General features: G+C 44.2%; 2 protein-coding genes across 2 annotated transcripts; one reads left to right on the top strand and one right to left on the bottom strand.

Annotated features, from left to right (window-relative positions):
• The first annotated feature begins 1,012 nt into the window (after positions 1 to 1,012).
• LOC140219840 (uncharacterized) lies at positions 1,013 to 3,755 on the top strand. Its single transcript, XM_072289817.1, has 2 exons — positions 1,013 to 2,064; positions 2,483 to 3,755. The coding sequence occupies exons 1-2, from the start codon at positions 1,388 to 1,390 to the stop codon at positions 3,060 to 3,062; spliced, it is 1,257 nt and encodes a 418-aa protein (XP_072145918.1). The 5' UTR covers positions 1,013 to 1,387; the 3' UTR covers positions 3,063 to 3,755.
• On the bottom strand, positions 3,091 to 5,281 carry LOC126529367 (uncharacterized). The gene is made up of 3 exons (XM_050176967.3): positions 4,659 to 5,281; positions 3,771 to 3,933; positions 3,091 to 3,411 (listed from the first exon to the last, which is right to left on the bottom strand). Exons 1-3 carry the CDS (start codon positions 4,901 to 4,903, stop codon positions 3,106 to 3,108), a joined length of 714 nt encoding a protein of 237 aa, XP_050032924.1. The 5' UTR covers positions 4,904 to 5,281; the 3' UTR covers positions 3,091 to 3,105.
• Between the last annotated feature and the right edge of the window lie 8,444 nt (positions 5,282 to 13,725).

The following is a 13,725-nucleotide window of genomic DNA, read 5'->3' as shown; positions in this document are numbered from 1 at the left end:
TACTCCTAAAAAGAAATAGAAAATGAGCGTTCTATTTGAATATTTCAAAAGAAACCTTATGCAGATATTATCATAGAGCAACGGGGTAATCATCTATGGTTACGCTATAGTGAATAACACCATTGCCTTCAGAAGAAAACTGTTCATGTATATGTAAAAAATTTATTTCGGTTCCTTCTACGATAAAGTACCAGGAATGTTGACAAGAAGGCTCTGGGGAAGACAGCTTGCCCAGATCTTTAGCGCATATTAGAAAAAATGTGTTAGTTGCATTTATCTAAGTTAATGTTACTAGACAGTAGCGATCGTCATCCTGTGCTTCTGCTGGATGACAAATTCATGCACCAATGGTTTCGTTATTGTCAACATGCGAAGACGGCGAAAGAAAAGGTATTTGTCGAAAGAGACGTTGGCTTAAGTTACAGCTTCTTTTGCATGATACTGTGTACCACGGTAGAGAGACAATGAAGGAAAGGATATAAACAAGGATAACGACATTGCGCAGACTGGTTATAAAGCATCACAATAGAATTTTCATGAGCAAATACGTAATCCGGTTTTCGTAAAAGAAATAAAAGTTGAAAAATATGTACGTGTCTGCCCCTTCTGCCATAAGGCGCAAAATATTTTAGACCTATTATAGCCACACTTTATGTGTCCTTTAACGCGTGTCAGTAGACGTAGCATCACCGAATGCGAAATCACTTGTGAAGTTTTTCCCGTGTAACCATAAAAGAATCCAAGGCACGACTGGGTAAGCAGCGGCGCGTTTCTTCTCTCCACCAGAAAAACATAAGAAAGAACAGGTGTTGCATAAAAAGCTCACTCTCTGTGTTTATAAGATGGTTTAATGAGTAATGAAGACATGAATATACAAAGGTAATGATACCCGTAGATATGGTGACTCGGTTCAAGGTGGTCCAATTTCACCTTGCCTTGTATGTTGTTGTGTATCGTGTATATTGTATCTTGGTCTCCACTTTTGAACCGAAAAGAAGTCGCCGTCACTTATACCTCTGTCACACAAGCACGCAAAAACTCTTTTACCTAAGCGGTCCTTTACCGAGTTGAAAGACCTCTAATTAAAAGGAGTTGCGCTGCAGACACACGGCGCGGGCGATCTCCTTTTATCGTTTCCTTCCGAACACGCTATGGAAAGCATGGCGCTAGATTCTGAAACAAAACCAGTTAGAATAAACCAACGTATTTCAATATAGAAATTAGAAACGTACTATAATATGCTTGTTTTAGTGAATTTAGATACAGTTTATTCGAAAAGGTTAAATTAAAGAAGATTTAATAAGGTAGCTTCAAGAGTCTTCGCAGAAGTAGCAAATTTTACATGTTCGTCTAGCAACCTTGGGCCACTGTTTACATCGGAGTCAACATGGAGGTCGAGAATATGGGGGACTGCACGGACACGAAGGAAAAAGTCGAAATAGCATGCATTTTGGCAAGGATTCTTGCTGCAGAGAGCGAAGCAGACGCCGCAAAGGCAGTCAAAGACCGTATTAAGCGGCAGTTGCTACTCAACGGGTGTACATTTTATGCCTTGGCGCTTCCCACGAGAGTCTGCAACCGATCGACGTGGGCTTTCATCCGCCACGAAAAGTGGTTCGAGGAGACTGTGCCTCACCTCGGTGGCCACAACTTCAAGCAGTCGTTTCGAGTGAACCCCTCAACGTTCCGGTTTCTCGTGGAAAGTCTGCGCCATGTGCTCGAAAAACAAGTTACCAACATGCGTGACCCGATCACTGCGGAAAAGCGTGTCGCCATTGGCCTCTACAAATTGTGCTCTTCTGCCGAAGATAGAACTGTGGCAAACCTCTTCGGCGTTGGGCGCTCATCCGTCAACGTCATTTACAGAGAGTTTTGCGCAGCTGTTGTCTCTGTGCTCGAAAGTGACTGGATCAGAATGATTACTGAAGAGGAAATGCCTAGGCACATCCAAGAGTTCGAAGCCGTGTGCGATTTCCCTCAAGCTGTCGGTGCCCTTGATGGCTGCCATTTCCCTATTTCGCCTCCAAAGAAGTACGCCACCGACTACTACAACTACAAGGGTTGGTAAGTGGCCACGATTTAACTTATTTCATGTAAGTGTTCTGTTTGGGCCCATTTTTATAGTAGTAAAAAAAAGTAACTGACTGACCCATATTTTATTGCTAAGTAAAATGTTATTCAATTTTACCAGCAGCTCTTAAGAAAACGCGTAATTTGGTTCGCAGTCTTGCAGTGTTTAGCAGCGACAATTTTAATGCGACGACGAAAAGAGTTCTCCGCAGGACTGCAACTCCTATACGATGTAGAGTACGCTAACAGCGACCGGTTGTGGCATTATGTGAAATAATGTAATCCGAGCTGCACTCACAGCTATTAATAAAAGCAAACTGTAAAATCGCATCACAGTAACTAAAGGCAGTGAACTCAGCAGTGCCATGCTGCACTAACCTTTATTCACTTTGCACTTTGTTTTTTCTTGCAGGCACAGTATTATCCTACTAGCATTGGTCGACCACAAGTATCGATTCAGATACTGCAATGTCGGTGCCCCAGGACGCTGCCACGACGCACATGTGTTTGGTGTTTCACGGCTGTCGAAGATTGTCAACAGTCCCCTTTTCAAAGCACCTGTTGCCGCAGTGGGTACCACAGCAGTCCCACCGATAATATTATGCGATCAAGCATTTCCACTAACCCCAAACCTCATGAAGCCATTTGGACACCGAACTGTCATCAGTGAAGCTGAAAGGAATTTCAACTGTCATTTATCTGGAGCAAGGAGGATAGTTGAAAACGCATTCGGAAGGCTAAAGGCCCGGTTCCGTTTCATTGCGAAAAGAATGGAGTGTTCTGTTGGCAATGCCCGTTTGGCTATACGAGCATGCTGCGTGCTCAATAACATTTGCGAGCACTTCAACGACAGTGTCCACCCACAGTGGTTAAGTGAGGTGCAGCAGTCCAATGCTACATTTCCACAGCCATCACGCAGAACAGAAGCTGAAATTGGAAATGCATCCGCCATCAGGACAGCACTTGTGGAATATTACAAGCGAAGGAACTGAACGCAAGAGTCCCAAGAATCAGCAACAATTGTGGAACACCATGTCAGTTTTTACTAAAAAACTTCAACATTGCATCTACAAGTTTCTCTTGCAACTTGAGCCCCTCTTTACGGAGATCCATTTCCATTTTGTGCGCATCAGCAAACTGCTCTCTCTGCCGTCGCTGCTCCTCAAGCATCCTTTCTTGAAAGTCGCCAGCCGGTTGCCTTCTCTTCCTGCGGGCACATTCGGAACTGCCACTTGCGAGGTTCCTGGATTCAACCTGTTGTACTGGCGACTCGGAAGGTGAACAATCTTCGGCGACGTCTTCACAAGAAGCAGAGCCGGAATCAAGCATGTCGAAGATCAGCTGCGTTTGAAGAAGGGATCCGAAATACATTGACCACATTAGTTGATGTGTGAAGCGGTAAACAATTAGTTCAGGGTTTTTACTTGCAAGAGAGCTGCCTCTCCTTGCGTGTATGTATTCACGTTTTTTTATTTTAGAGTCTGCATTTTTTTTATTCTCCAAACAGCGCACTGCCAAGCTTGCAAAATGAACAGCGCGTGAGCACAAGCAGAAATGAACCACAGTATTAACAAGAGCAGTCCGCTACACTGCAGGGTTGTGCAGATTATGGGCTTGGCAGCACAGCTGATGCTACATTATGTCTTGAAATTTAGTTGACTGTAATAAAGCATATATAGTCTCCACTATGCATTTCTTACTTCTTCGACGGAGGCAGTGCTGCTTGTTGTGCTCTCGCTGCACCCAGCCTCTTCCATTAAAGATGTATCGTGAACAGGCAGGGATCCTAGAAACCTATGGACTTCGGAGAAGAATGGCCAGCTCGGCGGTGATGACCCTGTTGTCATGTGTTTCAGGCAGCTCCTGGATAAGAAAACGAAAGAACTAAAATTTTATATACTCAAAATGTAAAGATATACACAGAGCAAAACGTTTGCCGATAGATACAAACGCGACTTGATGGTACAGAAAGCCTGAGAAGCGAAGGTAACCCTTTTTACTCGAAAAAATTTAAAGTTTCTCATGTTTTCTTGTCTGAGAACAACGCTTGCGCATGGTCCGAGAAAAATGCAAACCGTAGTCACATCTGCAGAAATGAAAACATGCAGACGACTTCCTGCTTCGTATTATATGTTGCCGTGAGAAGGCGTACAATATAATGTGAAATGCGCCTGTCCATAAGTTAAGGTTCCCGTTATCTTGTGACGAACGAAATCATGCTATTGACGACCTGCGCGGGTTGTCATTCTTCGCCGCATGTGAAGGCGAATTTGCGTTTACTCAGACCGACTCGCACTGTAAAGGAATTGCAGAAACAGCCTTTAGCGCGTCGTCGACTTTCGTGTGTGCAGGGCGCAGTTCAGCCCTGCAAAATTCGACGCTAGCTGAAATGAAGGGTCTCTGCCTTAAAACCTTCGTTACTACGGCTCCGTCCGCTAGATTAGGGTTCCGTCGCTGCCTACTACGGAAACAACGTTCGATGCTGAGGTCGCGACACCACAAACGAGAGCTTGCAGCTTGCGACCACAGCCTGAAGCCGCTTCAAGGTAAATTTAGCGCTCACAGCTTACTGCTGTGCTTTGTCTTACCTGTAGGTCTGTCCCAGGTTCTCTATCTTGCTGTGCACTTGCGCCTTTGTGCGAGGTACACCCATGCTCGTCAATGCTTGTGCAATGCCATCGTAAACGCCTCCGTTGTGCTTCTGCGCACGCAGCGAGGGCAGGTTGTCTTCCCATAACTTGATTAACGCCCAGGTGTCTCTCTCCGACCACTGTACCCGCGGTTTTCTTTGGCGTGCCGGAGGCTGTTCGTCGGTACCGCTCGCCGTAGCCATGGTCGCAGAAAATGGCGCGAATTTGCATCGTCTGTTAGCGTCACGTGATATTTTCGAACTGCTTACGAGAGTGCCGTGCAAAAAGTGCAAAACTGCGCCTACTTAAGGTTCAACGAAAGACAAAACCCTTTTTTGTGATGTGTACACTTGAAATAAAAATGCACTTTTGCTTCGTTTCTTTATTGCATGATAATTACTGGTGCCCACTGCGTTGGAGGCTACGCCTTTCCAGCCGTAAAAGAGATCGGTGATCTCCGGTTTCGGAAAAGACCGCTTCTGAAAAAGAGATTAAACTTTGGCGTGTGTCTGCGGATGCAACTCCTTTGTGTGAGATGTCTTTTTCTTCAAATGCCTTTAAAGTGCTCGTGTGACAGGGGTATTAGTTGGAGCTGTTTTTCTGGGCATTAAGGGTGCATACGACAGTGTACTCCACTATGCAATCCTTGATGCAATGGAAGATTTAGATGTAGGTGGCTGGCTATATGCATGGATTTTTAGCTACCTCAGTGGCTGCATGGTCGACAAGTTATGGCGGCACCGGAGAGTACCATATCCACCGAGGTGTTCCACAAGGGGGAGTTCTCAGTCCAACTCCTTTCAATGTTGCAATGATTCGCCTTGCATCTGAACTTCCTAGCACGGTGAACATTAGTACGTATGCGGACGACATACGCATATGGGCATCTGGAGCCACCAGTCCCCAAATGCGTGCTAGGCTTCAAAGTGCAGTGACAATCTCAGCCAAGTATCTGCGGCGTCAAGGCCTCCAGCTCTCAGCAGGAAATTGTTCTGTGATTGCGTAATCCGATATCCGATAATCGCTAACGGAGTAGCGATATCTATGGTTACACACCGCAGATTCCTAGGCTTAGTCATAGACAGGTGATTATTCTTTGTCAAGCCACGTCGCCGCACTAAAGTCAAATTTGAAAAGTTTTGTTCACGCCCTTCGCGTCGTTGAAGGAACAAGATGGGGCCCCTCGGAGTCGTCATTACTCCAATTGTACGAAGCACCATTCGTAGTGTATATAAGGTACAGAATGCCGGCGTTTGCAAGCATAGGCCTTACCTGTGTGCGCGCGCTGGAGAGCATTCAAGCTCAAGCATTGCGCACATGTTTGGGTCTACCACGATGCACGTCAACCAATGGAACAATAGCGGAAGCTGGTGCTTGTCCTATTGCAATATATTTGCTCTTAGAGCCTCTTTGACTGTATCTTCGCGTGTTGACCCGACACAGGCACCATCCTCTGTCGTCGCTCCCTGCTACCCACCCAGGTTCCAGCTTTTCAAGGACTATATCGCGTCATCAGAGGATTCTACCGTCAAGATTTTCTCCCGACTGTATTCCGAGAATACCCTCGTCGGTTCTGCCTAAACCTTTCGTTACATTGCAGATCCCTGGAATTACTAAAAAGTCATGCGTTATATCTATTGGCCTCAAGCAACTTACCCTGTTGCACATTTCTGCAGACTACGGAGATACTGTACACGTGTATACCGATGGCTCTGTCACACCATATGCCTCCACTGCAGCCTTCGTCATTTCACATATGATCATCGCTCGGCAATTTAAACTGGACCATGGATCGACAACTACTGCCACAGAACTCGTTGCTATCCGGGAGGCACTTCGATTTCTCTCCGAGGAGCCTCCTCACGCATGAAAGATATTCTGCGATTGCAAGCCAGCTCTTCAAACGATTGACTGTGTCCTCAGACGGGGCCCATATTATTCCATGGCTATAGAAATTACACAGCATCTCGACCACGCAACTAGAAATGGCCACAATGTCAGCTTTCAGTGAATACCTTCACTTTGTGGCGTGATAGAAAACGAACAGACAGACGCTGAAGCCAGAACTGCTTTAGATAATGGTTCTAAAATACGCATTCCGTTCTCACGAGCAAACACAAACGCCGTACTTCGTCGCGTAATACGCAACCGTACGTTGCAACACTGGACCCAACCTGCTCAACAACACCAACCAGTGCACAAATGGGACCAAAAAATGAAATTCAGTATGCCTCACAAGCTGAAAAGTAGCCAAACGAGCATGGTGCACCGGATTCGCCTTGGTGTCGCATTCACCAACTGTTATAGACATATGATAGGTGGAAGTGACACTAGCCCAAACTGTGAATACTGTGACGTACCAGAAACACATTATCATACATTTTGCGTGTGTCCCGCGTATGCGCAAGAACGACAGCAACTGGCAACAATCCGTAAGAGGCCGCTATCGGACGCATTTTTTTAGGTCCTTGGCCTATTGCAAACAGCGCAGCCCTGATAACAAGTGCCACTATAGCTTTTCTCCAAGCCACTGGGCTTGACGCACGGCTTTAGAGATGCTACAACTCTGTGAATCTGTATACACGCATCTCTTCTTTATACCATCATCATCATTAGTCAGCCCTTTCCCTCCCCGTCCCTTTTCCTCAGTGTAGAGTACCAGGCCCGAGCAAGTTATAGCTCAGGCCTACCTCTGAGCTTTTCTGTAAATATATTTCTCTCTCTCTCTCTCTCTCTCTCTCTCTCTCTCTCTCCCTTGATTCTTAATTTTTTTAACTTTTGACATTGTTTTGTCTTATCTCACATTATCTTTAAATTTTTTTGTGTTATGTAAAAGACAGTAGCTATCACTATTATAGCGTGACTACATCTCAATCTTTTTAGTTCATTTCAATAAAAATCAGCAGCATTACAACATGCATCGCTTATTTACTGTTTGGAATTAGATCTTTTCAGTAGCCAACAGCTGCATCAGCATTGAACATCGCGTTTTTTCATCCGTCAACGAAAGAAATGTTCCGTATTCATCTCACTTTACTAGTTGAAAAATCAACTAAAAGGTTGTTTTAAATATATGTTCAAAAACATTGCCGCCTTCCCTTCATCGTTGAAAATATTCTCTAAGACCACTCCAATATACACAGACTGCTCTATGATTGTAGTTTACAAGTGCCATCAAGTGGCGTAAACACCAACGTATTAGCCAATTCCATGAGCACTGAAAGCTGTTAAATCCGATTCCTAGCGCACCTGATGCTTGTACACAGGAAAGCTAGGCTCCGTTCAATATCAGGGGCTCCCTGATTTAGAACCATCAACATAACCACCACAGCACACAGATATTGTAATTTGTGGCTCACTCATAGCCGTCACATTTCGCGCGAAGGAGCAGGTACCTTGTTACAAAGACACAACGATGAGAGGAGACGAGCGTTGGAAGTGTGCATTGCGGAATGGTACGCGATTCGCGTCTCCTGCGCATTGGTTAGGGGGTCAAATGTCCTGTTGGTATGTAAACGTCAGCGCACCAGTTTATCTTCCGTCGCCGCGATCAATGTGTTCAATTATCTCACTGTCGCTGAGACAACCGGCTCTTCTCTAACTTATTACAATGACGTATGTGAAGATAGTATCGGAACTGCAGTAACCCTACTGAATTTGACAATATCCGACAGTCAACACGCTGTTGTTATCTCTAAATTGTTGCTTTTCTTTCTGTGCTCGCTTGACAGAACAGTTTGTTCCATTGTTTTTCCTTCTTATGACTTGTCTTTCTGCCTCAATATTTCGAATACAGCCTGGCAGTACTTCCGGCGTACAGAAGTTCAATAGCTGGCGTTACGAACGTGTGACAGGTGATAATTTCAAGTTAGCATGAATGGCGTTTGGGCCTGTAATGGTAATTGATTGAACATGCCTAAATATGCCTATATGTGAGCGGCCAAATAAATAACATTGTGGCTAAAATTCTTTTTCACGTATACTTGAAGATGAATAAAATCAATCGATAGCATGGGTGCGCAATTGCATGCATACTTACCGCTGGGGTACCTTATAGGGCATTGATTATCTGTTCCAAATGGGGGATCTATTAGGCCTGCGGCAAGATTTGCGGCAGTTGCAATGCATGTTGCGAACATCAACCCAGTTACACGAAGCTTCATGGTACTCTGGTACTTGAGTGCTGGTAAAGAGTAAATGATCAATTACATTCATTAAACTCACATTTATATTATGGAGCACACAACTGCTCTCAAATCTATTTTCGAAACCAGTGTTCTATATTCGCGAACAGCACAAGGACCGCTGAGTTCGTTTTCTTTGATGGATTATTCCGGCGTTCTTCGCAAAACCTCAAAAAACAGAAGTCTCAGCTGAATTTGTGTTTCGGAAATTAAATTCGATGAGAAACGGACCCTGAAAACAATTTTATCACAGAGGTAAGCGTGCGACAGACTTGAAGTGCAAGCCCACATGCGATTCAATGCAAGGCACATGGAGCAAATCAAGATCATTTGCCGCCTAACAAGTATCCCCTTTTTTTTCCTACAATGCCTTAAGGCAATCGCTTCGGCGAAAATGATAAAATGAGAAAGGAAGATACGTAGAGCACAGGGGTACTTGGCATGAATTAGAGTTAGCGCACAGCATTGATTCAAATGGGAGAGAGGCAGAGAAAAAGAGAGAGAGAGAGATGCATACGAGAGAGGCAGGGAGGTTCACCAGAGTTAAAGCGTCCGGTTTGCTACCCTGCACTAATGGAAGCGAAAGAGAAGTTAAAGATGGAAAGAATAGGGGGGACAAAATGGTGTAAAAAAAGGCACAGCATGGGATCATTCTAGTCTTTCTAATAGGCGACTGCCTCGTAAAATGGTCAACAAAGCCTTCACAGAAGTAGGTAAAGGCAAGGCGCAGAAGACCAGGACTTAGGAAGAAGAACACAAACGACAGGACGGTTTCTTGTCGTTTGTGTTCTTCTTCCTAAGTCCTGGTCTTCTGCGCCTTGCCTTTACCTACTTCAAGCATGAACCAACTAGCCCAAGCAAGAGTTTTACTAAAGCCTTCACAGACTTGCGATGCGACGACAGTTCATGTCGGCATTCCAAGACTGTCTGTTGTAAAAGTGGCCTTTCGTCAAGGCGTGACAGCGTAGAAAGTTTCCTTACGGTTCCGCGAGGTCGTGTCCACCTTTTGACGCGGTCAGCACTGTTTGTGAACATCAACCTTTTCCGGCATGTCTACCTGCTTCTATCGAACGTTTTTCACGCCAGCTTGAGTCTCTGGCTAGTTCATGGTTTAAACTTGAGCATCCGGCTTGAAGGTTGAGGGTAGGGGGTCTAAAACCAACCGTCGAAGTAACTTGGGTCACTGGGTATGCGGCACTGTCTATGTCCCCCTCTTCATTTATCCTCGTTGGCGCCAACCTCGGTCAGTGACTCATTGCGTGTGCTCCCCTTGTATGGGCTGCTCGTCAGTGACAAATGATTAAGTTTCTGTTGTGCAATGCCAAATCAAACCGAGGTAATATAGATACAGACAACGTTGTCGTTTTATATATTCAAACACGCTCCATGTGCAGCCTTTCCAGCGGCACCGCTCGATGGTGCAGCGTGTCCAAGAGGAAGATCGAGAGAAAGAAGCTCGGTCGCAGTAACTGCTGCATACATGGCGCCTTCGGGTGGTTGGAATATGTTGTGTCGCTACATTACATTAATACTAATCGCATTTATATCGATGGTTATCCTGAGGTGGTTTCTGTTGATTTTTTTTTTACGTATTTGGGAAGCTCTGAGCCCATATTACTCTACAATTTCCGTCTCCTGCTATTCGCACTTGAAAATGAAATAGATTTCTCAATGTCTGACTAGCTACAGCGCCGCTTGGCGTTGTGAACTTTCTTCTGACCGCTTCTCAAAAGTTTTATTGTGCAGCTTAAGGTAGGGAAGAGTGGTGTTCCAGAGCGAGAATTTGTAAATCAGATACTCACCGAGGACCAAAACCGTACAATCAACTACACATTTATCAAAAAAGAAAGGTAATTTAAAATTTATGTACTAAAGTGTATTCACAGATTCATACGGTCGTTTTCATAGAAAGATAAATCAAATAAAGTACTCCAGATTCATTCAAAATGAAAATAGAAAGCGCTAACCCTTGTTATAGAATATCCTGCCTATGTGCATTTTTCAATTCCCCTTTTCCTTCTATGTGTTATGAGAATACAGATGGACAGATATCACTATAGTGATCAGACTATCCGCGTTATGTCTTGGCTTCCAGTATGCTAAAAGCGAACCATACAAGAGGCACCATAACTCTAAGCAAAGAAAAAAGGAATTTTTGGCAAAAAGTTCCTCGAGACCAGTTGGTTTTCTTTTATATTTGGCAGGCGTTCTCAAGTTAACGCTTCTGGGACATGGAGCTGTGTCGGTAACGGATTCATGAAAGTGGGAGAGAATGCGTATGTTTCTCTAAATAAAATATAGATACCTAGTTCTCTGAATAGTATGTATTGAATCCACCGCACGGCAGCAAAGATTAAAAAATATCGCCAACCGGCATTTTGTGCTGAGGAGCTTCTGTTCCCAAAGAATGTCACAAACTTTGAAATTCGGTACCGTAGGCGACAGTTTCGCGCAAGATTTCCTGTCTTTCATTGCGTAGAGTACTTAGGCAATGCAAGCAAAGCGGCGTTCTCGAGATCTACCTCGTGCACCTTGTAAACGCGTTTTTGAATGCGTCGGGATCGCCGAGGGGCCATCCGCATTTGATCTCAAAGGCGAACAAGCAGCAGCCGCCGCTTGAAGTACCTGCATTGATAGCGGCGGCAAAGTGGTCATATGGTGCTTTCAACATTTCATTTCATTCATTTGGTTTGTTTACCCTAAAGTCCCAGAATCGGTATTACATAGGGGGGATTAGAACAAGAAATCTCAAAGAGGGGTTATAAGAATGAAGATCAAAACACAATATAAAGAATAGAAGTGTTTTCAGCATTAAGAAGATACAGTGCATCTAGTAGTAGCATAACGTAATGATTATATAATGCAATAACGCAAGATCGAACTACAACACTATTTAGAATAAGACAACAAATACATGACAGTGATCAAAGATAGCAGCGCGCTCAAGCTGAATAACATAGTAGCTTAGAAAATATCGGCTAGTATGGCAGGGGGTTGAGCAAAGCCGATTGTAAAGAAGATAATTCCATAATGTCGACAATGAACTGCGGAATGGCGTTTCATTCATTTATTGATAAGGCTAAAGGTGAGTGTAAATATTTTTTGTCCGCACGAAGAGTGGTACACATCGAATTCGTGGTGAGAACGGGTGGAGATGTGGGCTACTGTATGAAAGAAATTGATCGAATAGGCGCGATCACGGTAATAAACGCTGTGAAAAAAGGATAATCGTGAATATTTTCTGCGTATTGCGAGAGGTAAAATGCCAAGGTTTCTTTTTTATGGATGAAACACTGTGATAACGAGAATATGAGGACGAGAAGAATTTAGCGGCTTTACTTTGAATTGATTCACGCATGTCAGTAAGGTAAGCTTTATGTGGATGCCATATGTTAGAAGCACAATCTAATTAATGTTCATTTAGCGAAATAAATGCCGGAAGTTTATGGAAGTGCCGGAAGACGTATGGAAGACTGCATGTTAGTCGATATATCGTTTATGTCGATGAAATATAATGGCGATCGCAGAACTGATCCTTGTGAGACTCCAGACTTGATATGCGTGTAATGAGATACGTAGTGATCGATTTTAGCACTCTGAAGTCTGTTTGTTAGCCTTTAATTCAGATAAATGCTTTGTCATCTAGGTGTAGGTTACATATCTGAGCAAGCCTTACAAACGTGTTACAATTCGACACAAGGAACAATCAGCTGTGAGACTTCCTTCGCGCCAAGCAAGTGCGCGTGAGGTTAGTGCTCCACGAGGGACGAGGTTGATCGGCCAGTGCACAGTGACGATTGCAGCTAGAGTGGCCAAGTTCGTTTAGTGGTATTGTATCAGTCCTTCGTGTGGGCAGTTCTTCCCAGTTTGAAAGGGTCATTTATGAAACAGCTTTTAGACACGGTGTTCACTGCAGCTTTTGCATTGTGAGGGCTATCATGGACCCAGCAAAAAAACCATGGCCCTTCAAACGAGAGAACAACCACCTCTCCGAGCATCTCCCGCCCCCCCCCCCCCCCGCATAGTTTATAGCGGGTAGTAATGTTTCAGCCGTTTACTCTCATTGTCGAATACAGCAGTATTTTGTGCGAGCAACGTTACTTGCTCCGCCTCAGAAGAGGTCGCGACACAGTAATAAAATGAGAATGCAGCGAAAGATCCAATCACGCTATTAAAATATGACGCTCTCAAAAGAACCTCTTACTCACGTTTTCTGCAGGAACTCCTCTACTGAGGGTGCGAAGCGGTGTCCCGAGTTGGTTCTGCTGAAGCTTTTATACATGCTCTAGAACTGGTTAGCAGCGCAGCTAAAGACAGTGATGAATCTTGTACGTCAGTACAAAAACTGTACACGTACAGTGCATATGACCAGCCTTTCAACTTTCATACATTTATGTGTGATAATTCTGTGGAAAGCAATGACGTCTTCGGGAGGAAGAAAGAAAAAAAAATTTTGCAGAAAGCACGATATCTCAGCGTCAGCTGCAGCTTGCTCTGCCCTGCTGTTCTGCACTAGGAATGAGGAACATCGTATGAACTAAGTCGTGAAAGATCAGCACCCGATCAGAGGCACATGTGGCGCATGGTAGGCGAACAAATTTCTTTTAAGATTAAACGCATGAACCTGCTTGAGTATGGTAAACATTCTTCGAAAGTGTATTGGCAGTTGGATGTGAGTGTGCGTTGCTTGAACTGCTGAAGGATGCAACAAAGAAAGAAAGGAATATGCAGATCCAACACATATTTTGGAATCTATGTTACGCGAGGTTTCTTTGAAGCGTTTAATGAAGTGATATATATTTAAGCATTTCGATCCTCCGTCTTTAACCTAAAGGAAATTG

Source organism: Dermacentor andersoni, chromosome 8 (genome assembly GCF_023375885.2).
Source record: "Dermacentor andersoni chromosome 8, qqDerAnde1_hic_scaffold, whole genome shotgun sequence".
Taxonomy (NCBI): domain Eukaryota; kingdom Metazoa; phylum Arthropoda; class Arachnida; order Ixodida; family Ixodidae; genus Dermacentor; species Dermacentor andersoni.
This window is presented reverse-complemented; position numbering and strand designations above follow the sequence as displayed.

What these genes read in the sequence shown, in the direction of transcription:
- LOC140219840 (XM_072289817.1), top strand. Translation starts at nt 1,388, where the DNA reads ATGGAGGTCGAGAATATGGGGGACTGCACGGACACGAAGGAAAAAGTC. An exon ending in TACTACAACTACAAGGGTTG is followed by an intron (nt 2,065 to 2,482) that starts GTAAGTGGCCAC and finishes TTTTTCTTGCAG; the next exon opens with GCACAGTATTATCCTACTAG.
- LOC126529367 (XM_050176967.3), bottom strand. Translation starts at nt 4,903, where the DNA reads ATGGCTACGGCGAGCGGTACCGACGAACAGCCTCCGGCACGCCAAAGA. An exon ending in AACCTGGGACAGACCTACAG is followed by an intron (nt 3,934 to 4,658) that starts GTAAGACAAAGC and finishes TTTCTTATCCAG; the next exon opens with GAGCTGCCTGAAACACATGA. An exon ending in GCACTGCCTCCGTCGAAGAA is followed by an intron (nt 3,412 to 3,770) that starts GTAAGAAATGCA and finishes CTTCAAACGCAG; the next exon opens with CTGATCTTCGACATGCTTGA.